General features: G+C 43.6%; 1 protein-coding gene across 6 annotated transcripts in view; it reads left to right on the top strand.

The window, feature by feature from the left end:
• Positions 1-27,107, top strand: part of LOC126419247 (PDZ and LIM domain protein 3) — a 445,696-nt gene that overhangs the window by 32,922 nt on the left and 385,667 nt on the right. For all 6 annotated transcript variants that reach the window (XM_050086403.1, XM_050086402.1, XM_050086401.1 and 3 more), the window contains exon 2: positions 6,504-6,640. In XM_050086403.1, coding sequence (XP_049942360.1) covers positions 6,530-6,640 — 111 coding nt within the window. In that variant the 5' untranslated portion in view covers positions 6,504-6,529. The remainder of the gene's footprint in view (positions 1-6,503; positions 6,641-27,107) is intronic.

Here is a 27,107-nt window from a genome sequence, read left to right as displayed (position 1 = left end):
CGGCCGCAGTGGCCGTGCGGTTCTAGGCGCTACAGTCTGGAGCCGAGCGACCGCTACGGTCGCAGGTTCGAATCTTGCCTCGGGCATGGATGTGTGTGATGTCCTTAGGTTAGGTTTAATTAGTTCTAAGTTCTAGGCGACTGATGACCTCAGACGTTAAGTCGCATAGTGCTCAGAGTCATTTGTCTACCGGTCCTTACACCGATGCTACCCGCCAAGAGCCTGTGTTAGAGTCCATTGCCGAAGCACAGAATTGAAAAGTTCGGGTACAAAACCAAAATCGTCTTATGCAGCGGTAGTGGTCCCAGTTGCAGTCCAAATCGAAGTCCGAAGCAAACGTACAGCGATGTTTATAGTATGTTAGGGGTTCAGAGAAATCAATAGAGACTTTCGAATCTTTGTTTAAATTGATTATTTCATTACTAACGTCCTTACCGCAATGGTAACACCGGTTCCGGTCAGATCACCAAAGTTATGCGCTATCGGGCTGGGCTAGGACTTGGATGGGTCACCGTCCGCGTCTGCCGAGCGCTGTTGGTAAGCGGGGTGCTCTTCTCAGGCCAATTCAGGAGTTACTTGACTGAGAAGTAGCAGCACCGGTCACGGAAACATAAAGGCCGGGAGAGCGGTGTACTGGCCGGGAGAGCGGTATGCTGGCCACACGCCCCTCCATATCCGCATCCAGTGACGCCCATATGCTGAGGATGACAAGGCAGCCGATCGATACCGTTCGGCCTTCAAGGCCTGTTCGGACGGTGTTTTTTATTATTATTGTTCCATTCCCGCACATGGGAGGCGAGAGGAGCTGGCAGCAGCCAGGTCGCTTCTCATCAGAAAAAAGATAAAATATAAGAGGATATCAAAAAATTTTCGTTCGAAGGCGACGCTAACCGCTTGCCTTCAAATCGGTGTTTATATGCCAGCACCTGAGTCGCGCAGGGTTGCATATACGCTGCAGAAGTCCACCTTCGGTGGGTTAGCCCAAGAGTCCCTGCACGCTAAGGGTAGTGCTAGAGCGGCCTTACGTTTTTAGTTGTTGATCCGTATGTGTAATATGGGATATGTTCAGTCTCTGTGACTGTAATAAAAGGAATTTGTATAGGACTGCTCATCCAATAAAAGGCAGAAGGTTCGTACGTGGTGCCTCATATGGTGCGTCATTCAGATCGGATAACGGAAAAGGTAACTGTTGAAGACTGTGAAACAAATGTAGATGACTACGTTTGCTAAATGATGCAGCAGGGACTTGCGTTCCTCAAAAGAACTCCGTTACTTACACGACTTTGAAGACGAGTTTACGAATTTGAAGAGCGTAAAGATGAAACAGAATTATCTCTAGATTTGAACAGAGAGTGCCCATATAAATTATCTTTATGAACTTACACTTGAATCATTTTTGAACTCTACTTGATAATAACAACTGGTTTTAAACTTGGGAGAAGATGCTCAAAGTTTTGGTTCCTCCACTGATACAATGTCATCGTGTGGACTCGTAGTGGCACGGACAACGTCCAGTCAATATTCAGTTTGTCTCCATTTACAGTCCAGGAATTCCACCGCGACGTGTTCAAATGCATTTCGATTACATGGCTTCAAGTCCTATAGGTATGTAAACTTGGTTCGGTACACCTGATTCTCCATGATTTCCCTAAATCGCTCCAGGCTAATGCCTCTGAAAGGGCATGGTCGACTTTATTCCCCATCCTTTGACACAATCCGTTTCTAATGACCTCGATGTCGACGGGACGTTAAACCCAATCTTCCTTCCTTAGGAGGAAGTTTACTGGTGCGCGGTCCGGAGTCGGTGACAGCCACCGTAGGAGACCGTCTCGTCAAATCCATACACCCGGAAACTTTTCATCCAGAAATTGACGAGAGTTTTGTAAGCAGTGATGCAGTGTTCCCTGCTGCTGGCTCAAATGGCTCTGAGCACTATGCGACTTAACTTCTGAGGTCATCAGTCGCCTAAAACTTAGAACTAATTAAACCTAACTAACCTAAGGACATCACACACATCAATGCCCGAGGCAGGATTCGAACCTGCGACCGTAGCGGTCGCTCGGCTCCAGACTGTAGCGCCTAGAACCGCATGGCCACTCCGGCCGGCCCTCCTGCTGGAATATGAAGTCAATTTATAGTTGTTCCAGTTGTGGCACAGCAATTTCGGTCACACGTTGAGGTAAACATCACTGTTGACTGTAGATTAGCCGAAAAAACAATGGACCAATGGTGCCGCTGAGCGTAAGTGCATAGCTCCACACCACGCAGTTACCTTGGGATTGTCTCTTCCCACTTCGCGTCTGAAATGAGGTGACACACATTCCCATATGTGAACGTTATGATAATTCAATCTGGCGGATACATGAAAATTTGACTCTTCTGAGAAACAAATCTTTTCCAAAAAGTCATTCTTTGGGTCAGTCTTGACTATCAAACGGCAAACTGCTGACGCCAATGGTTTTACGATGGCTTTAATGCCTGAAGCAGCTGCACCTTGTAGGCTTACTTACAATGCTTTTGTCGGACTCCTTGTAAAAACCTGCCGTGTCTTGTCCACATTGGCGTCTGAAACGGTGGAGCGGCCCACCCCACATTTATGTATAACACTGTCTGTTTCCATAAATGGTGTGTACCAAACCCGAATAGTTGGTCGAGACGGTGTTTCCCTTCGGTACTGTGTCGGAAAGTTTCGTTCCACCTAGGAGCCTGAGTTTGTCTCTATGAACCTGCGGCAGCCACATTTTTCGTCAAATTTGTTTCATGTAGAAAGTAAACAATACTGTTTTAAACGCTGCGAACCATAATGCACACGGGTTTTCTTCCTGGACAGCCCTTGTGTGTCCGACTCCGAACAGTGGGGCGGGACTCGCGAAGACGAAGCGCGCAGGCCTGAGCCGGCGGCGGTAGCTACGTTGTCGCAAGACGCCACGCTAGGACGTCTGCCAGCGGCTGGTCGGGCCCTCTGTTTACTACAGCGCTTGCGCAACACTCGGGGTTTTCCCACTGCTGCAATGTCTCCTTTGCGAGTACGCACAATTCTGTACTGTTAACCTTACACCGACAGTGCGGTACGTCTTGCGATGCCTAACGCGAAATGGTGCCGGCAGATGTACACGCGATCCAACAGGTTGTTTGTTTATTTACATGAAGTGAAGGACGCCGAGGTAAGGTCATATTCTGAGCTCGAAGGTAACGAGGTATCTCTAGCAGAATGGTCTCAATTACAACCAGCATGTATTCCGAAAACGAAGGCTATGCGAAACAAAAAAATTAATATTTTGAAAGCAATGAGTTATGGCTGTTAAGTAGATGCAGTATGCTTGACTTCTGATTCCGTACAACTCCTACGCTTATTATGTAAAGTACGAGCAGAAGGGGTATTAAGCGCAATTTTTGACTGGTTTGAGGGTTTCTTGGCAGGGGGAACAAAGCACGGAGAGTCATCGACAGATGTAGAAGTCGGTTCAGGCATGGCCCAGGGAAAAATGTTATGACAATTGTTATTCATGACGTTTGTTACGCAAAATTTGAATAGTAACCCCAAAAATGGTACCGTTAATTATAATGAACTGCTGTCTGAAAAAAGCTGCATTAATACCCAGTCGTATCTCGACAAAATTTCAAAGCTCTTTCTTCACATGAAGAGTGCTATTGACAAGGGATTTCAGATCGATTCCGTATTTCTGGATTTCCGGAAGGCTTTCTACACTGTACCACACAAGCGGCTCGTGCTTGTGGAATATCGTCTCAGTTATGTGACTGGATTTGTGATTTTCTGTCAGAGAGGTCACAGTTCGTAGTAATTGACGGAAAGTCATCGAGTAAAACAGTAGTGATTTCTGGTGTTCCCCAAGGTAGTATTACAGGCCCTTTGCTGTTCCTTATTTACATAAACGATTTTGGAGACAATCTGAGCAGCCGTGTTCGGTTGTTTGCAGATGACACTGTCGTTTATCGACCAATAAAGTCATCAGAAGATCAAACCAAACTGCAAAACGATTTAGAAAAGATATCTGAATGGTGCGAAAAGTGGCATTTGACCCGAAATAACGAAAAGTGTGAGGTCATCCACATGAATGCTAAAAGGAACTCGTTAAATTTCGGTTACACGATAAATCAGTCTAATCTAAATGCCATAAATTCCACTAAATACCTAGGTATTACAATTACGAACAACTTAATTTGGAAGGAACACATAGAATATGTTGTGGGGAAGGCTAACCAAAGACTGCGTTTTATTGGCAGGACACTTAGAAAATGTAACAGACCCTATTAAGGAGACTGCCTCCACTACGCTTGTCCGTCCTCTTTTAGAATACTGCTGCAGGCTGTGGAATCCTTACCAGATAGGACTGACGGAATACATCGAAAAAGTTCAAAGAAAGGCAGCACGTTTTGTATTATCGCGAAATATGGGATAGAATGTCACAGAAATGATACAGGATTTGGGCTGGAAATCATTAAAAGAAAGGCGTTTTTCGTTGCGACGGAATCTTCTCACGAAATTCCAGTCACCAACTTTCTCCTCCGAATGCGAAAATATTTTTTTGACACCGACCTACATAGGGAGGAACGATCACCGCGGTAAAATAAGGGAAATCAGAAAAAATGTTCAAATGTGTGTGAAATCTTAGGGAACTTAACTCCTAAGGTCATCAGTGCCTAAGCTTACACACTGCTTAACCTAAATTATCCTAAGGACAAACACACACACCCATGCCCGAGGGAGGACTCGAACCTCCGCCGGAATCAGCCGCACAGTCCATGACTGCAGCGCCTCAGACCGCTCGGCTAATCCCGCGCGGCAGGGAAATCAGAGCTCATACGGAAAGATATAGGCGTTCATTCTTTCCACGCGCTATACGAGATTTCAATAATAGAGAATTGTGAATGTGATTTTTAGAGTATCCATGTAGATGTAGATGTAGATCTATCCACTTCTGTACTCAATATTTTCTATACTTAAAGTAACTGGAGTGTAAGTCTTTAAAAGTATTCGAGTACTACTGAAAATACTTTTGTCTGCGTATGCAAGAAAAACAATCTCACGACGTTAAGCGTCTGTAACCACGTGCACATGAAGTATGAATTAGACACGACAAAAACACAGTTTCATATTGCAAATTATCCTTCATAAATCGGTAATGTTGTTAAGGTCACTTATCTATATGTGTAAAGTATGTTTCAAAATCCTAAAGCAGTGTTATGTGCAGGCGTTGTCTGGTAGCTATGATTCGTCGACTCAGTATCACTTTATTTTACGTAATAAATGAGAAAAAATGTTTTATGGATGCGCGGTTGTTGTCCGGTTTATAACGTGGGTACACGACAGTGATATCTCAAACTACGTGGGTTGGAACTTTGATAGTGGCAACTATTTATTTACAGCGCGTACAAAATAGATACGTGTTTCAAAGTAGTCACCAGCATTGTGTATAACCCGTTGCTAGCGATGTAGAAGTCTTAGGATACTCTTAGCAGCGCCAGTTGTGTTGACAGTTCGATCGGCACGGTCTGTTGTCTGACGAATTTGTAGCAGTTCTGAAGCGAATGCCGTGAAGTGTGAATCGAGTTGAACTTACGAAGGCTTAAGTCAGGGGAGTGCAGTAGGTGGTATAGCACTTAGCAGCCCCATCAGTCAAGCAAATCAGTAACAGCTTGAGCATTGTCCTGAATAATGATGGTCAGGTCCTGCAGAGAGTGTCATCACTTCTGTCTCTAAGCTGGCCGTAGGTTGTGTTCCAATAGAGAACAGCATAGAGACAGAAGTGGTGACACTTTCTGCAGGACCTGACCATCATTGTGCTGGACAATGCTCAAGCACGTACAGTGCAAGCGTATACTGATTTGTTTGACTGATGGAGTTCCTAAGTGCTATACCACCTACTGCACTCCCCTGACTTAAGCCCTCGTAAGTTCAATTCGATTTCCAAACTGAAGGAAACACTTCACGGCATTCGCTTCAGAACTGCTACAAATTCGTCGGGCAATAGACGGCGCCGCTCGAACTGTCAACACAACTGGCACTGCTGAGAATATCCTACGACTTCCACAGCGCTGGCAACGGGCTATACACAATGCTGGTGACTACTTTGAAGGTCAGTAAAACTTTGAAACACGTATCTATTTTGTACGAGCTGTAAATAAATAGTTGTCACTATTAAAGTTCCAACCGTCGTATATCCATCACGAGATCGAGTAGAAGTGCTGATAGGGCAGAGAGAGAGTCTTTACGGACATCAAGTAAGCGTTTTTCTACAGTTCTGTGCAGAGCTGCGGAGCCAGGTTTTAACTGTCATTCTCATTAGAACTGTGCTTTCGAAACTTTCTATTGTCAACAAGTGCTACTATTTGGAAGTCGCATCACTGAGACTTTCATATCGTCTAATTTGGGTTGAAGTTGTTTCCCGTGCCCGGAGTGCACCGCGAGAGTGAGTGTGCTTTGTGTGTGTGTGCGTGCGCCCCACGCTGCAGTGTACGTGAGTGGGTGTGTGACGCGGCAGGCAGCAGAGAGGAGCAGCCGGCTGTGATGGGGCGGCACACGGTGAGCGTGACGCTGCGCCGCGACGGCCCCCGCACGCCCTGGGGCATCCGGCTCGTCGGCGGCGCCGACCTCAGCGCGCCGCTGCTCATCACCAGGGTGAGTGTCCGGCTCTCTGCGCTGGCCACCTTCCTCCTCGCTGCGCTGTTGAGTGTTTACTGGATCCACAGCAGCAACCACAACTGCGATACTACGGTACTGAGCGAAACCCTCAGCGGCTGGTCCTGGCGGAGGTTCGAGTCCTCCCTCGGGCATGGGTGTGTGTGTGTTTGTCCTTAGGATAATGTAGGTTAAGTAGTGTGTAAGCTTAGGGACTGATGACCTTAGCAGTTAAGTCCCATAAGATTTCACACACATTTTGAACATTTTTTTTTAAACCCCAAGGCCTCCGAAAACGATACCGGTAATCAACCTCTTTCCATTTATTGATTAAAAACAGTCTTGGTTGCAATTTTAGATTTTTATTTTTCAATGACGCGTTTTGCCTTATTTAGGCATCTTCAAGTTATCTGAGCACTGAGGGACTTAACATCTTAGATCATCAGTCCCCTAGACTTAGGACCACGTAAACCTAAGGACATCACACACATCCATGCCTGAAGCAGGATTCGAACCTGCGACCGTAGCGGTCGCGCGGTTCCAGACTGAAGCGCCTAGAACCGCTCGGCCACTCCGGCCAGCCAAGTTATCTTAATTTGGTATTTCTTAAAACAATCCTTTAGTCTATGTAGCCGAAGGGCAGCGTCGAAAGTATCAGGCCAACATCGCCTTCGTTAAACTCTGTAAAAATTTTCTAGATGGACGCGAGTGACACCAAGGTCTGCATAACGCGTTCCCGTTCTCAGGAGCGAGTAACAGGATAAGCTGGTGGCTCAGGTAGTAACCATAATGCACCACCATTTTACTGAGTTTGACGAAGCAATTCGGAGGCGGGCTGCTAGATTTGTTACTGGTAGGTTTGATCATCACGCGAGTGTTACGGAAATGCTTCAGGAACTAGGGTGGGAGTCTCTAGAGGAAAGGAGGCGTTCTTTTCGTGAATCGCTACTGAGTAAATTTAGAGAACCAGCATTTGAGGCTGACTGCAGTACAATTTTACTGCCGCCAACATACATTTCGCGGAAAGACCACAAAGATAAGATAAGATAAGAGAGATTAGGGCTCGTACAGAGGCATATAGGCAGTCATTTTTCCCTCGTTCTATTTGGGAGTGGAACAGGGAGAGAACATGCTAGTTGTGGTACGAGGTACCCTCCGCCACGCACCGTATGGTGGATTGTAGAGTATGTATGTAGATGTAGATGGCGATGTTGGCCTGATATTTTCGACGATGCCCTTTGGCTACACTGACTAAAGGACTATGTTAACAAATACCAAATTAAGATAACTTGAAGATGCCTAAATAAGGCGAAACGCGTCGTTGAAAAATAAAAAACTCAACTTGCAACTAAGACTGTTTTTAATCATTACTGTTAAGCACTGGTTTGTTGTATGCCACATATGGATTGGAAGAATTTCTTTCCATTTAGTCCATTAGTTAGGATACACTGCGTGGCTGACGAGGAGAACACGGCGAGTACCATTACCCGATTTCCCAGAAACTTCACTCACTGGAAGTGAAACCAAAGTAAGCGAACACGTGTCTCGGCTTATTTGTAAATACTCGACAGTTTCTGAGAAAGAGACAGTCAAAGCTTTCGACGTACTTTAAATGCCTTCCAACGTACGATAATCTTAGTCCAAATAGTGGCACAGAAGCTAGCGTCGCAGCCTCTCATTTTTGCGTCCCGTCTTTAAAACCTGATTATTGTTTTTATTGGTTTTATTTTATTTTATTATTCAGTTATCTTCCCATGTCTGTAGAAGGACACTACACGAAATTTTTGTAACAAGTTAGGGGATAAAATGGTTCAAATGGCTCTAAGCACTATGGGAGTTAACATCTGAGGTCATCAGTCCCCTAGACTTAGAACTACTTAAACATAACTAACCCAAGGACATCACACGCATCCATGCCCGAGGCAGGATTCGAACCTGCGACCGTAGCAGCAGCGCGGTTCCCGACTGAAGCGTCTAGAACCGCTCGGCCTTACGCCGGCAGTTAGGGGATACAACGGCGTTATACTACACTCCTGGAAATTGAAATAAGAACACCGTGAATTCATTGTCCCAGGAAGGGGAAACTTTATTGACACATTCCTGGGGTCAGATACATCACATGATCACACTGACAGAACCACAGGCACCTAGACACAGGCAACAGCGCATACACAATGTCAGCACTAGTACAGTGTATATCCACCTTTCGCAGCAATGCAGGCTGCTATTCTCCCATGGAGACGATCGTAGAGATGCTGGATGTAGTCCTGTGGAACGGCTTGCCATGCCATTTCCACCTGGCGCCTCAGTTGGACCAGCGTTCGTGCTGGACGTGCAGACCGCGTGAGACGACGCTTCATCCAGTCCCAAACATGCTCAATGGGGGACAGATCCGGAGATCTTGCTGGCCAGGGTAGTTGACTTACACCTTCTAGAGCACGTTGGGTGGCACGGAATACATGCGGACGTGCATTGTCCTGTTGGAACAGCAAGTTCCCTTGACGGTCTAGGAATGGTAGAACGATGGGTTCGATGACGATTTGGATGTACCGTGCACTATTCAGTGTCCCCTCGACGATCACCAGTGGTGTACGGCCAGTGTAGGAGATCGCTCCCCACACCATGATGCCGGGTGTTGGCCCTGTGTGCCTCGGTCGTATGCAGTCCTGATTGTGGCGCTCACCTGCACAGCGCCAAACACGCATACGACCATCATTGGCACCAAGGCAGAAGCGACTCTCATCGCTGAAGACGACACGTCTCCATTCGTCCCTCCATTCACGCCTGTCGCGACACCACTGGAGGCGGGCCGCACGATGTTGGGGCGTGAGCGGAAGACGGCCTAACGGTGTGCGGGACCGTAGCCCAGCTTCATGGAGACGGTTGCGAATGGTCCTCGCCGATACCCCAGGAGCAACAGTGTCCCTAATTTGCTGGGAAGTGGCGGTGCGGTCCCCTACGGCACTGCGTAGGATCCCACGGTCTTGGCATGCATCCGTGCGTCGCTGCGGTCCGGTCCCAGGTCGACGGGCACGTGCACCTTCCGCCGACCACTGGCGACAACATCGATGTACTGTGGAGACCTCACGCCCCACGTGTTGAGCAATTCGGTGGTACGTCCACCCGGCCTCCCACATGCCCACTATACGCCCTCGCTCAAAGTCCGTCAACTGCACATACGGTTCACGTCCACGCTGTCGCGGCATGCTACCAGTGTTAAAGACTGCGATGGAGCTCCGTATGCCACGGCAAACTGGCTGACACTGACGGCGGCGGTGCACAAATGCTGTGCAGCTAGCGCCATTCGACGGCCAACACCGCGGTTCCTGGTGTGTCCGCTGTGCCGTGCGTGTGATCATTGCTTGTACAGCCCTCTCGCAGTGTCCGGAGCAAGTATGGTGGGTCTGACACACCGGTGTCAATGTGTTCTTTTTTCCATTTCCAGGAGTGTAATTGTAAAATAACACTTGGGTTGCAAATGGTTCAAATGGCTCTGAGCGCTATGGGACTTAACATCTGAGGTCATCAGTTCCCTAGACTTAGAACTACTTAAACCAAACTAACCTAAGGACATCACACACACCCACGCCCGCGGCAGGATTCGAACCTGTGACCAGAGTACCACTGCGGTTCCTGACCGAAGCGCCTAGAACTGGGTTTCACAACAAGTGTCACTCATTTATTATACAGGGTGTAAATCTGAAGTTGACAAACCAGAATAACTCGAAAAATAAGCTTCACACGAGAAATTGTGTAGAATCTAAAGTTTATTATTTTCGAGGGTGGCATCTGCTGGTGCTAAAATTAGCCCGCCACTCATGTGGGTGGGGTGGGAGGCAAGTTTAAAATTTCAGATGGGAACCTCCATTTTTTATTACAGAATCAGATTCTACATAAAAAACTACGTACATTTTGTCTTAAACATTTGTTTTCGTTCTTGGTAGTTGTTGCTGTAATTCAAGAAAATCCATGCTCTCATTTTTGCGTGGAAAATGGTTACGGATAAATAAAAAATACCTATTTACCTCGTAAATTTTGATTCTCTGAAACTAAAACTCTCCCTCTCTCCCCCTAGGGTGGGGTTTGAGAGAGAGGAATTACAGTGTCACAAATGTTGAACCAAATACTATTTTAATGAGAACATGGACTTTAATGAGAACAGCCAAGGGGCTGCGGTGGCGGGCTAATTTTAGCACCAGCAGATGTCGCCTTCGAAAATAATCAACTTTGGATTCCACACTTTTTTCGTGTGAAGATTATTTTTCGAGTTATTCTGGTTTGTCAACTTAAAATTTCATCATGTATAATAATATTATGGTATTTTCATGGGTTACAATCTTTTTAAATTATGATAATCGTGTATTTCATTTTTATGTTAGTTCATAATCCTTATCTTTTATTTTTATTTTTATTCTTCAGAAAGATTTGATGCATTGTCTTGAATGATACTGATCGTAGACACGTTCCAAACATAGAAATTCCGAACAATACGAGCATCGTGCGAAGCCATGTTTTCCACAGGGACATTCCTTCCTATGAATCTCACTCGGCAGAGAAACGTCATTAACATTGCTGTAGATTAACCGATGTCAATAATTCCGCGACGAGCAGCGCATAACGTATCAGTTTTCCGAAAACTGTCGTTTGCAATTGATTATAGATCCAACATAAAATTTCACGGAAACAATTTCAAATAATGTTTCCATTCGTTTATTGTCTTTTTTTTCTTTTTAAATCATTCGCCATACAATCATTAGACGAATAAGGATGACGTTATTTGTATACACTGGAAAACATTCGCGTAGGAATCTTCTATGGACATAGATAGATAAAACAGACAAAAAATGAATATAATGTGGTTTGGAACACGGGACGCAAAGGGACGAAGCCGCGACGCTAGCCACCGTGCCACTGCTTCGGTTGAACCAATTGCTCGCTAAAAGGCACATAAAGCACCTGTAAAACTTCGGCGGTCGTTTTCTCACAAACGATCCAGTATTAACGGACAAGTCGAGACACGTTTTCGATTATTTTGACCCATCTGTCACTAAGCGGAGTTTCTGAGAAATCGGGTTATGGCACTTTCGGGTGTTTTCTCGTGAGTTAGTAGTGAGCCATGGTGTGCATTGTACCTTCGAAAAAGCTATAACCCGCCTCGAAGACGTCTTCCGCAGAAGGGGACGAAACACTGGGGTTCGACATGAAATTCATCCGACCTTGGCATAATAGCCCGTATTGTCACACTTCCGTCCGTGAAAGTTTACATTTTACAATTCTTATTACTGTCGCAGAAACCGCTGTCTAGTTTAACGTTTACGCCCATCGGCAACGAAATACCTATTGTGAGCTTATTGCGCGTTCTTTCCTAAAGTACAAACTCACGTGTTATTCTCTTTGGAATAATTTCTCCACCCTTAAATCGTTCTACTTTATCTAGAAAGTCCTCTTCGTCGCTACCGATGCCTTTTCTCCTTTCAGTCGACTACATACAGTATTTAATGTCCTCTTGTCCGCGATGGTATTTTATGCTACCATTTTCCATGTGTGCTAGTTCCCAGGTAGTGCCGGGAGCGCAGTTCGCTTTTTAGCCAACAACATTTTTAAGTTGAATCTTCTTCCAGTACACCCCATACATTCGGTCGTGAGATTTCTATATCAATAAAAATCTTTGTTCAGATATAATACCACTTAATTTTTTTTTAGAGGGTCGGGGTTGATTTGGGGGAAGAGACCAAACAGCGAGGTCATCGGTCTCATTTGATTAGGGAAGCATGGGGAAGGAAGTCGGCCGTGCCCTGTCAAAGGAACCATGCCGGCATGTGCCTCAAGCGATTTAGGGAAATCACGAAAAACCTAACCCAGGATGGCCTGACGTCGTCCTCTCGAATGCGAGTCCAGTGTGGTAACCACTGCGCCACTTCGCTCGGTAATTTTTGTTTGGAAACTGGTGCTTATCCCACAGTAGGTCAGAGAGATGTAAAGAAGTGGGATTTTCAGTAAAATTATTGCAGGGTCTAAATAAAATGTGACGTTGGCCGCTGAGTGCACTTTCACAGCGTTCCTTACCGCAGGATGCCGCGCGGGATGAGCCGAGCGGTCTGAGGCGCTGCAGTCATGGACTGTGCGGCTGGTCCTGGCGGAGGTTCGAGTCCTCCCTCGCGCATGGGTGTGTGTGTGTTTGTCCTTAGGATAATTTAGGTTGTGTGTAAGCTTAGGGACTGATGACCTTAGCAGTTAAGTCCCATAAGATTTCACACAATTTTTTTTTTTACCGCAGGATGTGGTTACACCCGGATAGCATAGCGGGACGGGGGGAGAAGAGGGGGGAAGTGCTAAGGGAAAAGGGAGGTTCTATATATTAGCACATCATCCTTGGCCTCTACCACCAATCACACTTTTCCCAGCACCTCACAAGGAATAATAACAGTTTTTTGTTAAAGGGAGGATTTATAACACAAAAGCATTCTCAAAAGTAACTTCGCGTTGAACAACACACACGCGTAGCTGACGCGAGGTCATTGTGATAACCATGAACGAATCACTAGGCAACTGCCAATACTCTCTGAATCGTGATACCTTGACTAAGAACGTTGGGTTCAGTTATGATGGATGAATGTAATAATTTTTGTTGCACCTCAGGATGCGGCTGTAAGCCGTGAAACCGGTAGTGTGGTTGATTAAAACCAAGCTTTATCAGCTGTCAGCGGTGTTTTCGTTTATCATGACCTTCAACAGCAGTGGATGCTCTGCATATAAAATTGTTTCTCATGATTTTGTTTTGTCATACCTCCTCCTCCAACGTTTTTCACCTACATCAGTCTTCTGTCTGGTTTGATGCTGTCCGCAAATGATTCTTCTCTTGTGCCATTCTCTTAATCTCAGAGAAGCACTTGCACCATATGACCTCAGTTATTACTGGGGTGTATTACGATTTCTGCCTTCTTATATAACTTTTACCTTCTACAGCCCCTCTAGTGACATCGAACTTATTACCTGATGTCTTATGACACGTTCTGTCATCCTATCCCTTCTTCTTGGCACTATTTTTCATACAATACTTTCTTCGTTAATTCTGCGGAGAACCGCATCATTCCTTATCTTATCAATCCACCTAATTTTCAATATTCGTCTGTAGCACATCTCAAACGCTTCGATTCTTCCCGTTTCCGGTTGTGCGCTCGCACTGCGTCGCTATGTTGGCAGCCCTCCACTACAGATTACGAGCCTAAGACGTAGCAACAGTGACGTTGGTGTTTGTCACAGAGTCTGAGAGAATTTTGGCCGCTGATCCGGCTGCATAACTGAAGGCCCTTGCGTCACAGGCGATGACGTCACAGCGGGAGATTCAGAATATGCGAAGTCAGGTTTCGATCGTTCGCGAAACAGAAATTGACACTGGAAAACCAGTTTTAGCTTTCTGCATCTTAGCCTGTCTGTTTTTTGTTATTATTACACTATGTACCTAAAAGGATCCGGACAACAACTGTAGGCCAAATTACGTACGTATTCAAGCATATGTGAGTCCAGGAAAGATGCAGCGACATTGTAGGCAACATTTCTGTCTGAATGAATCAACAGAGAAAACTAAGTGAGAACGTGTCATGATGTCAGTGGCTCATAAATTTAGGAATTTGTCAACGAGATTTCAGAAAAGATTTCACATTTCCTTATACTCTGTTAGGGAAGTTGCTGTGCCAGGAGAGAATGAGTAGCTCAAGCTTTCGTTTAGCATGCCTGAGAAACATGAAAGTGTACTGTACGAATCTACAGTGAGATTACACTTTCGTTGAGGCAGATGACACAAAGCACGAATGCGCGACATGTCTTAGACTGCTAAAAAAAGGTAATGTTGGTGAATGCATTGACTTAGGTTGTGCTGAGTCCCAGTGCGTGATACGACAATCAGGGCGGCGTGTAAAGACCTGCCATCTTGTTTAGTTTGCTTTTATATTGTACTATTTAGCCTCTACAAAGTAGTGATATTAGTACGTAATATAAAACAGATTATATCTGTATTTTTAGATTTTTGCAACGAAATTACTGAAGAAATAAATTTTAAATGAATATCGTTCTTGGTTAAATATGATCCACGCACGTGATAACCTACTTGATCGGAAAAAAATAGGGAATTAGTCAAACAGAGTAAGTATACTACACTTCTAAAGTGAATATTCATAACTGGACAGATTTTTTTTATGCCATCAGTTTTGTAACTTTTGTGCATTAACTTTTAGAGAAACATGCAACAAGATAAATTTTTGAGTGATATGTCAATGAAAAATTCCATGAACCCTTTTTAATCACAGATATAAATTATTTTTCGAAGAAAGATATATTTCATTAATAAAATAGTTTAGACGAGTAAATATTATTGTTTTCCAGTAATAAGAGATGAGTACATGTTTAACTGTTGCTAAATGCATGGAAGCGTCAAACTTGCGTAAAATATCCACAACCCTGGCTAGTAATTGAATTTTCTTTTGCATCGCTGGGGCATACATTTCCTTGCATTGCTCTGAGAATTTCAGCACCCGAGGAGTAAATATCCCACATCAGCAATTTCTTACTAGTGCTTATCGCAGTACCTAGAGCTTATAATTCCAGTTCTGAACAGTTGTGCTACAAACGAACAATTCCCGAATGGAAATCTGATCAAGAAATTGATCATTTTGCCAGAAATAAAAATTTTGTTTGTGCCAGTTATGTCCAGGTATGGACCTTTCGATAGTGTCGTAGTGCCTGCCCTTTTCTCAGTATGATCTAATCCAGAGTTTCGGTCTTCGTTGATAGGAATGTCACATACTGTGAGCTAAATAGGCGTAAGGAATTTTCATAAATCTTTGTTTTACATTCTCAGTGCTCTGCTTTGCCAATAGGTCAACTATTTATTAGTTCTGTATGCCTATGTGAGTCTTACTCTATATTAGGTTAGCTGTTTTGACGTTTGAGACTCCTCTTTCGGTGGTTTAGATTGTGCAAACAAATTCTAGAATGTGTCAAAATTATAATTTTTTCCACCTAAAGTCGTGCTATAACAAACAGCCTCCTTTACGGCTAAAATTTCTATTCTTTAAATAACGGTTTCTATGAGCTATGAAACTTTTAAGTAAGACCCGTTCTCGACCAGTTACGGTTTTCAAACCATGTGTATAAATATGTAAGTCATTCGCCCAGTTCGTCTCGAAGAATTGCATGCCTTTATGTGGCGCTATGCGTAAATAACTCGTTGGCACATAAAATATTCCTGACTGGAAGTTAGTCATTTCGTACTCCTTACTAAAACATCGACGTTATGTTGCGCTTCTGTACAACTGGAAGGAAATGATTACTTTGACTAATTTATGTAAAATATTTACATTTTTACGCAGTTAGACGCGAAATTTATCTGTAGCTGGATGTCTGTACATAGCCATAGTGAAGGGAAACCGCCGAGTGACACTGAATGGCATTGCAGCATGTTTACAGATTAGTCATGGGTCAGCACACCACATGTGCTCCAGTTTCACAAAGTGTCTGCAAGATGGGTACCATGGCAGCTGACTCCTGAAATGAGAGAACGACGTTGCAAGAATCGTTACTGGGGACGAAACCTGGGTTCACTTCCACCAACCGGAATCGAAGAGAGCGAGCAAGGAATGGCGCCATTCCTCATCACCAAAACCAAAGAAGTTTCGAATAGAACCATCAGCAGGAAAGGTTATGCTGACTCTCTTTTGGGACGAAAAAGGCGTCATTGTGGAGCATACATGCCTAGAGGGACCACTGTCACCAGTGCATCATACACAGATCTCCTAAAAAATCATATGCGGCCTGCAATCAAATCAAAGCGACGTGGGTTGCTGTCGGCAGGTGTCCTTTTGCGACATGACAATCCAAGGCCCCACACTGCCCGTACAACAGTTGCAACAATCACAGACCTGCATTTTGAGTGTCCTTCTCATCCACCATACTCACCAGACCTTGCCCCAAGCGATTTCCCTATGTTTGGACCACTCAAAGACGCAATGGGAGGAAAGAAGTTCCGTTCTGATGAAGAGGTACGCCACGCGGTGCATGAGTGGTTGCGCAGACTACCAAAAGAATATTTTTCTAAAGTAATTTATGCACTTTGTAAGCGCTGGAGGTCTTGCATTGAGCGTGGGGGAGATTATGTTGAAAAGTGATACAGTTTTGTACCACTTCTGCACAATAAATAATATTTAAAAATATTTAAGGTTTTCATTTGACTCACCCTCGTATTACCCTGTAGACACAGAGTGTCATTTCTCGACTTTCCACCTTTAGAACATGGGGCGATGGAAACCATAGCTCCAAATCATACGATGTTTCTGCGAGCCTTGGTAGCAACTGAAAGGCTTCAATTTGTAGGACCCTTGGTCATTGGCAGTGGCCTCTCAGAAACAAACTTGGCCCCATAGCCACTCCAGAATATAATAAAATGTTTGGGAGTTATCTTTATGTGTGACAGTCGATGGACGGCACACTTTAACTATACCCATCTCTTACAAGGCATACATATGGATGTATGTTGATGTATGTTGAACACCGTCGATGGTCTAGCTATGATCCTCCCAATGCCAAAGATGGTAACGTGCAGTTTACAAGCAATCTTTGGTTACTTTGCCAGTGCAGGAATGATTATCAAAGTGTGGTACGACACGCTCACGCTCCCAACTACAAAGGATGGTCTCGGTATGGTCAATGTGAGGGTTAGAGCAGCTGCTCTATACGTCACCACGATGATGAGGAGGTGGACCCATCGCCAGCAGGGCTTCACAGGAACTCTGATGGAAGTATTGGCCACATCTCTTACAAACCACTCATTGCGGTGTGGCGCATTTCGCCGATAATATCTCACCTTAAAAGAGTTTTTTGTGCACTTCAGTTACGTCAGCACTGACCTGCGAGTGAGCGGCTGCAGAGGGCCCATGATGTTTATTGCCACATGATGTAAGGTCATTCCTAAAATGCGATTGAAAGTTGTCTACCCTCGGTTAATTTTCCAGTGGTCTTGCGTACAGTGCAAGGCGTTCTTTTGAATTCAAAGCCAGAGTGGCCTGGTATTCGGTGAATAACCACTAATATATGAATCCGTAATTATGGCCGATTCTCTGTTGCGTCCCCAGTACTACCTACCTGATACAGATGAACACTGTGGATCTGCCATGGAGATATAGAGGTTGATAAGACTGATGTTGGCCCTCTTTCTGTGAATGACCCCTAGAGCAGTGACTCTGACATCCCTTATTATACCAGGTATGAGGTTTTATCCACGTACTAAGATGAATGCAGTGATATGGGTCAAGGGTTAGATTATGTTGCATTTTTACCGTGATGGTGTCAAAAAATTTCTCGATTTTTGGCGCTTCTTATTGGAATGATTCACTCGTCTACGGCACCACCCGCGCTACCTCCAATACTTTGCTACAGATGTGGTGTGTCGAGTATGACAGGTTAACTTTTTGTATATGTCAATTTAACGAAACAGACCAGAGCAGGCGACAAAACCATATGAACTCTTTCTTTCTGAAGACGTATCTGGCCCTAATAGTGGGGTAGGATGAGCCATGGACACGTTAAAGAGGGAGGCATCGTGGCCAGGCCTCGGGTTTCGACCTCTGCCCACTCTGCCTCCTTCGGCCTGAAGCTGATGCTCGACTTCCTAAAACTAATTAAAAAAGCCCTGGCCTTGGCACAGTTAGAAAACGAGGGAGGTAAGTAAAGCACACGCTTGTGGGACACACAGAGGCGAGCTGGAACCAATTCGAATCCCTCTCGCGCATTAACGACGAAGGGTGGGGAGCTGACCAGCCTAAATGTGATTTTTAGTCGGTTTCCCTCATCCATCTAGGTGAATTCCACGCTGGTAGCCACGTGCAACATCAGATACACACTATCCAAACAATTATAAAAAAATAAAAACGCTATCAAACTTGAACTGCACTAGGGCAGATAGGATACGCAGAATCCTTCTGATAGTTGAGGTGAGGAGGTGGGGGGGGGGGGGGGGGAGTAGTGGAATGAGGAAGGGCATCCAGGCACCAAACGCCACTAACAATGCCACAAACGATATCTAATAATGCCAAAAGGAAAAAGAAGGACGCTAAGAAAGGACATTTGTGATACTGACTGGTGTGAAGTGGGATGGACACCTATGGCGGGAGATGCGTTTTGCAAAGCGGCAGAGCACCCGGTGATGCCCTTGGCCAGCTTCCAGCGTCTTACTGCTGCCAGCTAGAGGGCGCGCCAACAACGCCGCCGACGTGTTCACTCCTTTTAGTCTGTTACTATCGTGTCTGTCTCTTGATGAGAGCAGGCCGTTGGGCTCTGCTGATAACTAATCGCATACATCTGAGTGTAGGACTTTGGGCTTAAAACAGCCACCCCACAGATTTATTACAGGGTTATTCATACCTCCAGGATTTCAGAAGCCACGTTTCATGTGTCTGGAAAGATGACTCCACATAACGTGCTTGTTTGGGGCGCAGAACAACCACATAACATTGTGTAGCTCATTCTCGATTCACCTAAAATTAACGTTTCTTGTGCTTTGCCCTCTTCAAAAGTTTATGGACAGATTTCCTTTGCGGAGAAATCTGTGACTGTTTCGTGTACATGAACATGCCACATTTACAGCAAGGCAGTGGAGACTTCATTGTGCAACTAGATGGTGCTCCATCATACTTCGTTTGATACGTTCGTGATTACTTCAAATGTCTAACTGCCTCAGTGTTAAAATGGACGTCTTTCCCTGTTCTTCATTGGGCTCTAAGGTCACCTGACTTAGCTCTGTGTGATTTCGTCTCACCGGATTATGTCAAAGATCGTGTGTTCCTTGCTTCACTGCCATTTAATTTTCGAAGAGTTGCAAGGAAGGATAATTAATATGGTCTCCGACATCACCGTTGACATTTTGGGACGCGTATTGCAAGAGTCTATTGTATTGAAGTTTGTTGCGTCACAAATGATGTCCGTATTGAGCACATGTAACTTGAGTTAAAAGTTGTAGAGTTATTCTATACACTGATACGTGTGTATTTTGTACATGTCTTGTTATTTTCTCGCAGTCGTCTACTGAAAGCCGAGAGGTACTTATGAACGACGCTGTACTTCGCCAGCCTCAAAACGTACTGCCTCAATGATTGACAGGGTTTTGAGGCCGCACGGCAGGAAGATGAAAGGCGCTCAATTCGGCCTTTCACGTTGCATCAGAGAAGTATGGATCCACTCTTTAGAAACAGTATCCGCTGTAAATTCGCTATTGGCCGACAAGTGTTACCCGTTTCAAACTGATAGACTTCTCAATTCAAGCTGTTCTTGTGGCCCCATCGCATAATGAACGCTTGCATCTAGCCAGAAATTTGAAAGTGTCTGGTCTCATTTCGTATACAAATATTATGTTTTAGACGAAAATGAGGCGAAATACGTGGAAAAAATTACACGGAACGTGATGTGAGGTATGGATAACAAATGTTTAGTGAGGACAGTACTTGCAATAACTAAACGCATATGATAATAGCTGTATGTAAAATGATAACATTCATATCAGTGTGATACACTCGCTCTACGCCAGAACAGTCGAAAACACAATTTTAAAGAAAAAGTTATGTTCAATTTTCAACAGAAAACCAGTCTAACAGTGCCCAAATTTTCCATAAATACTTGTAACATCACGATTAATATCGTTCGTAAAAGAAAACAGTTTATGCCTCCCGCAGTTATCTGTGCGTAAATAACTTGAAGTAAATCGTCTGCTAAATATGCGTATAATAAATAATATTGCCATAAAATTATATGTATGCACTACGGGGAGATGATAACGTCCTCTCACATACAAGTGTGATTTGATAGACTAAGTAATCATCGGAATGGGTGACAGTAGGATCTGGGTACACCTTTTGACTACGAACCTAAGATAAAATTTTGGGTATTTGACGAAAAGGAATCTCAGGACCAACCCTTTGTTCTATTAATTATATTTATTTGTGTTTTTGATGGATGTAGTTCGGGTATTACGGGGTACAATTTACTTTTGTAGTTGTAACTGCAAATTGAACTCATTCATAACTCTGAAACACACGTTTATCTTAAACTGCAACTATTGGGCAATAAGTATTTGTGTTTCTCTTCAACAAAATTTAAAAAAAAAAGCTTATCACCGGAAAAGCATTAAAAACACTTTGTACTAGCGAGCTAATACGGGATAGTCGGGAAATATGAAATAGCCTTGTAAAAATGCAGATAATCATGTAAATTTGGGAAAATGTATTTTATATGCGCAAAATATAATTCTGAGATTGCTCTTAATTTAAACTCTCAAAAGAAATACTTATCAGAAAAGTAAAAAAAATACTTGATGCGAGAACGAATCTGTTACGTTTATTAACTTAAAGAAAAGTTTTGAAGTAATTATTTGTGTACGTACTATGCGCGATTCGTCTAAAATTCATCTACTTTCATAATTCACAAATCAAATGTTCGTTCTCGTAATCAGGGTGGGCGAACATTGTACCACGTATATCACATTGCCGGCCACGGCATCTTGACGTTAACAACATAACAGAGCCAACCGTATCGGTAGGCAAAAGTCGAGCAGCACATAACAATCTAATAATCTTTTACTTAATAAATTCGATTGTTTTCATTATTAGTGTACATTTTCAGTTAACATTGCTTATTTTTGAATTCTTGCATTAAAAAATTTCGTCAAACTACATGTTCAATTTGTCAAGCCACTTACGTGTTTAGTAGTTTGTGCATGCAGAGATACTGGAAACAGAGCTCAAAAACTGAATGAGGTGAATAGTCTTCTTTGTTACGCATACACAGACGATTGCCACGTGATTGTCTTGGGTTTTTTACATGTTAAGGAATGTAGAATGTACGTTGAGTAACAGTGCTATTGTGAGATGAAGAGGTTCACACTGAAGAGAAGGCCGCAAAAAGCCTCGTTAAACCATTGAGAAGAAACTGAATTCATGCGTCTACTTGCCCGAAATTTTATGGAACATTCAGAAGACTGATTGCATAAAAAAATGAAAACAAAACAAAAGAAATAAAAATAACGTGTAAAGAACTATTACGAGAATTGCCGTGTCATCCAAACCCTAGAAAAAGTAAACATGTGCAATAAGGGTGGGGTTACGGGAGAAAATGTAATGATTAATTAACGGCTAATGTTACACCTACATACATACTCCGGAAGCCACCGATGGTGCATTGCGGAGGATACCACGTACCGCTAATAGTCATTTCCTTTAATGTTCCACTCGCAAACAGAGCGATGGAAAGACGACTGTCTATATGCCTCAGTACGTGCTCTAATTTCTCACATTTTATGTTCGTAGTCCTTAAGCGAAATGTACGTTGGCGGCAGTAGATTCTATCTGAGTGGGACTTAAATGGCGATTCTCTAAATTACCGCAATAGTGTTTCGCGAAAAGAGCCTCGTCTTCCGTCCAGGGAGTCGCATTTTAGTTCACGAAACATTTCCGTAATACTTCCGCGCTGATCGAACCTATCGTCAATAAATCTAGCAGCACGACTCAGAAGTGCTTCGATGTTGTCTTCCTTTAATCCGACCTGGTGGCGATCCCAAACAGAGTCGCACTAGCGTTGTATACGCCGTCTCCTTTATAGATGCGCTACGCTTCCCAAATTTCTTCCAATAAAACGAAGTCGAGCATTCGCCTTCCCGACTACTAGACCTAATTTGCTTATTCCACTTCATATCCTTTTACAGCGTTGCAGCTAGATATGTAATCGATGTGTGTGTATGTGTGTGTGTGTGTGTGTGTGTGTGTGTGTGTGTGTGTGTGTGTGGCCTGCCGATGTGGTCGAGCGGTTCTAGGCGCTTCAGTCTGGAACCGCGCGACCGCTACGATCGCAGGTTCGAATCCTGCCTCGGGTATGGATGTGTGTGATGTCCTTGGGTTAGTTAGGTTTAAGTAGCTCTAAGTTCTAGGTACTGATGACCTCAGTGTGTGTGTGTGTGTGTGTGTGTGTGTGTGTGTGTGTGTGTGTGTTTGTTTGTTTGTTTGTATAAGACAGCACCCTACTGATGCTATATCCGAACGTTAGAGGTTTGTTTTTCCTTCTCATCCGCGTCAACTCACATTTTTCTACATTTATCTTGAGCTACCGTTCATCACACTAACTAGAATGTACGTCACCTTGCATCTCTCTACAGTCACTCAACGACAACACCTTTCCGTAATACATCACAGCATTGTCAGTAAATGGCAGTAAATTGCTGTTCACACTGACCGCCAGATCATTTATGGCATTTATGCTTTTAGGAATGACTTCCGATTGCGTCATATTGTGTTACACCACAAATGAAGTTCATGCTATGACTGCGATATTAATACACTAGTACTTAACGAGGACATTACTAAAATTTCATAAGCTGTTAAAGACACGCGTTTTTTCGGGGAATAATATTACATAAAAGTCAGATCAAAGTATGCTTGCATAGCGCAGTTTCAGCCCCGCTATACTACTGTGCACGTATATGACATTGAAGGTGGCACTGAACTATGTGGCTTCCCGTACGCTTCACATTTAGCACATTTTCCAGCAATTAATCGAATTATATAACTGCAAACCCTAACGAGTGTTGTTCCCCGTTTTCCCAGTTTCAACAGGTCCGAAAGTCTTTAAAAATGCAATGTTTGTTTTACAAAGGTTTTATGTTTTAAAATCTCTGCAGCTGCAAAGACTGAATCACTAGCATTTTATTCTGAAAATCGTTTGACGAAGTCTTTTTTCCACGCACAGACGGTTCAGGAATTAAGTGACGCATATTTGAGAGCACCGCTGTGCTCTTGCAGTTTCACTCCAAGTACTTTTAATTCTGTTATGCCTTTAACATTACAGAACTTTTAACTTACCTCTTCGCTGGCTGTAATATGTATTTGTGCCCTCAAGACTTCCATTCGTTTACTGTCAGATGGAAAGTAACATCGAAGTCATATTAACGGAGGGTAAAGACGAAAATGATTCAGCTTTATTCATACATCGATCACTAGTTAGTACTTCACTACTAATACTAAATCCCTCAGCTGGTAAACCAGTATCGCAAAGTTGTCGCCGAAAAATTTGGCTCTCCGCGCCCGCACCATCATTTAAACACTAAATCCATGACCAACCTTTCAACGTTTTTGATATTTATTTTTTCAGTCACTGCTAATCGAAATGGCGAAAAATGTCTAAAATATTTTACATTTGGAGCGGAGGATACCATCGTCCGCATTACGCGACAGGGGGCCGCCCATCTGGCAGAATGCAAAGATAATAATTTCTTCTCGGATGTCTGAAAAATAGAAATTATGGGTAATTTTCTCTCAGGCGAACGTAATTAGTGATCGTCCGTCACGTCTTCTGGAGCGTGGCCCATTAGCTGCGCAGCGCGTTTGCTGCTCCTTTTCTCAAATGTCACAGTGCTGAGAAAACATTACGCAGCTGTGCCTCAATATGTCTTGGCAAGCAGTATTGCTCGAGAATGGCAGAATAATATTTTCCGGCGTATGAACACGGGGTTCTCCACAGCGTGATTCTCACGAAACGTTTACGACAGTACGTGATGACTAGGTGTTGTGTGATGTCCTTAGGTTAGTTAGGTTTAATTAGTTATTAGTTCTAGGGGACTGATGACCATAGCTGTTAAGTCCCATAGTGCTCAGAGCCATTTTTGTTTACGACAGTAACTGGTGCAATGGATACTGCTGGCAAAAAAGTGACAGACCCAAGGCTATCCCGCCGCTATCAGCAACGACTCACAGACTCACAGTCTGTCTCATTTCTAATTTTCAATGATTTTTCGTAAAACGGTAAAAGTTTGAAGGGTTGGAACCTCATCACTGAGCCTCACGAATTTATTATTATTATTATTATTATTATTACTACTTGCCCGATGTCATCTTTCGTTATGTTTGTTTATGGTCGACCACTCTGCGGCGCAACTTTAAGTTTTTATTCTATCCCGAAAGTGTTCGAGCTAGTCAGTGCTCTCGATTTTTGAACCATACCCTAAAACCAACAACACGTTCGCCTTTCTCGCCGTTGTAACAAGAGTTTGTTGTTATTTCATGATACGGCACGTGTCCCCAAGGTCATTACGTTCGACTAGTCGCAGGAAAAGAATCGGCTATGTCATACTGTGTTCGTCACTACCTGACACGTCTCAGCGTGCATCACCACATACGTTCATTTATTTTTGTGACATACCGTAACTAGAAAACACTGTGGCAAGAAACTGGACACGTGTTCCGGAAGATGGTGGTTCAAATCACCCTTGAGCCAACATTACTTCAGTTTTCCATGAGTTTTGCAAGTTGGTTAAGGCAAATTTCGAGATGCTTCTCTTCAAAGCGCACAACCGATTTCCCTCCTCTTCAAAGCGTACAACCGATTTCCCTCCCTTTCCGTCCCCAATCCGAGCCTTTGATGTATCTCTAACAACATCGTCCTCGACGAGAGACAAAACCACAATCTTCTTTCCTCCTTTAAAACACATCGCCATTTACATATACGTCCTTTCGCTGAACCGTTTAGATGCAGTATCTTCTAATTCTGTCACTGGTGTGCCTGTTCAGTGTTCATAAATGAAAGAATCATACAAGTTGTTAAAAATAGGTGTCGATTATTTTGAAAGATGTTAATAATCATCGGAACAAGAAAAACAGGCCCAATACACATTGATCTGGAAATACGTAATTTCTAAGAACCTGAACACCTGTTCATAGGAGGGTCCAAAGTAATTTGCTTGAGGAATGAGAAAAGACGTTGCATTGGCGCCTCGTCAACAGGGTTAAACGCTTGTTTTTATGAGTCAGGAACTGCATCCATGACACAACTGCCACTAACATTTCCTCAATCCATATAACAGTACCGTCCCCAAAAGTAGCACGGGACGAAGCAAGGATAAAGAAGAAGAACATTTACACGTCAGAATGTCTTTTGGTGAAAATAACACCGTAATCTAATTTTTCTTCCCTGTACGATGTCATGGACCTAATGAAATCTCTGTTAACCAGTTAAAATAATTAGTAACAAAATAACATTTAAGAGTTCTGTTTACCTTGATGCCCTATTATGAACACTAGTGGCTCTAAACGCGTCACCCATAATTTTTCCATTTTTTTTTTTTTTTTTTTTTTTTTTGAGTCATCAGTCTTCTAACTGATTTGATGCGGCCCGCCACAAATTCATCTCCTGTGTCAACCTCTTCATCTCAGAGTAGTACTTGCAACTTACGTCCTACGTCGTAAGATTATTAAACCTTAAACATGGAGTTTATTCATTTAGCTGCTAGATTTCATTCATTTATCCCATTCAGATAATATCGATACAAAGTTGCTATGATGATCTGTCGTACGGTAATTACTGGCCTTCCATTTAGCAGAATACTGTTCTACTTGCGCTTATGATATTCGTAAGGGTCGTTAATTCTAGCTTCTCGCTTTGAAGTCAATGTGATTTCTGTTGGTACTTATTGAATAATAGTATACTGGAGAACGACGTCCGATGGTTTAGACGATGCTGCAGTAAGGCTGGCTAGCTTCCTTGGAAGCAGTGTCAGGAAAGGTACTCGACGAACGCTGCCAGAGAACCAGGTAACCGGTGCCAAGCGCACTCAGCCGGAATGACACGCGACTATTTGGCGCTGTGGAGATTGAGAATGACGCAGCGGCTGTCTGACCAGTCGGCTAAGAAATCTGAAGGACAGGTAGTGACCGTGTTTCAGACGAGCGGCTGTCAGCGGCCTGGGAGAACACCAAGTTTCTGACTCTTATAAACGGAACCTAAACTTTTATGGCCTATCTCGCTGTAAGACATAGTAATTGTGGCAGTTGCGAGTGAACTTGTGACGGCCCTTCATAAGTACTAACCCAAAACCTGCCGGAATGGTTTTTAACTAACAATAAGATCTAACACCCGGCAACGAACGAAATGCAGTAACTCTACAGTAACTGGATAAATCGATGATACCAGCTGTTTGTGTAGTAACAGTATTTTAACTGACATAGCTAATATGTCGCGTCGGCACGTATGTAGAAACGCGGAAATAGCATTACGACAGTTGGTACGTCACCATGACGCAGTGTTTGGTACGAGGATTCTAGCCTCTGTCCTATCTAATGAGCACGGTTAACCTTGAAAGCTCGTTCTGAAATGTCCTTGAGGAAGTGAAGTGCTTAAACTAATGTAGCTCAAATCGCCAAAATAAAAAAGGAGACTTATATTTGACAGGCGCATATCACTTACAAACGGTATTTCTAAATTTCTCTTAAACGGCAGCGAAGCGTATCGAGGATTGGAACATACTGAGGACAGTCCCGTGTCTAGATGGAGGGAAGCTCAGAGCTTAACGTTCATTCGCCAAAGAAGCCATTAGGATGGAGCACAGGTTCCGATTGGAAACAGTTGTGAAAGGAAATTTAACAGCATCCTTTTCATTCGCCTT

Source organism: Schistocerca serialis, chromosome 9 (assembly GCF_023864345.2).
Source record: "Schistocerca serialis cubense isolate TAMUIC-IGC-003099 chromosome 9, iqSchSeri2.2, whole genome shotgun sequence".
NCBI lineage: Eukaryota > Metazoa > Arthropoda > Insecta > Orthoptera > Acrididae > Schistocerca > Schistocerca serialis.
This window is presented reverse-complemented; position numbering and strand designations above follow the sequence as displayed.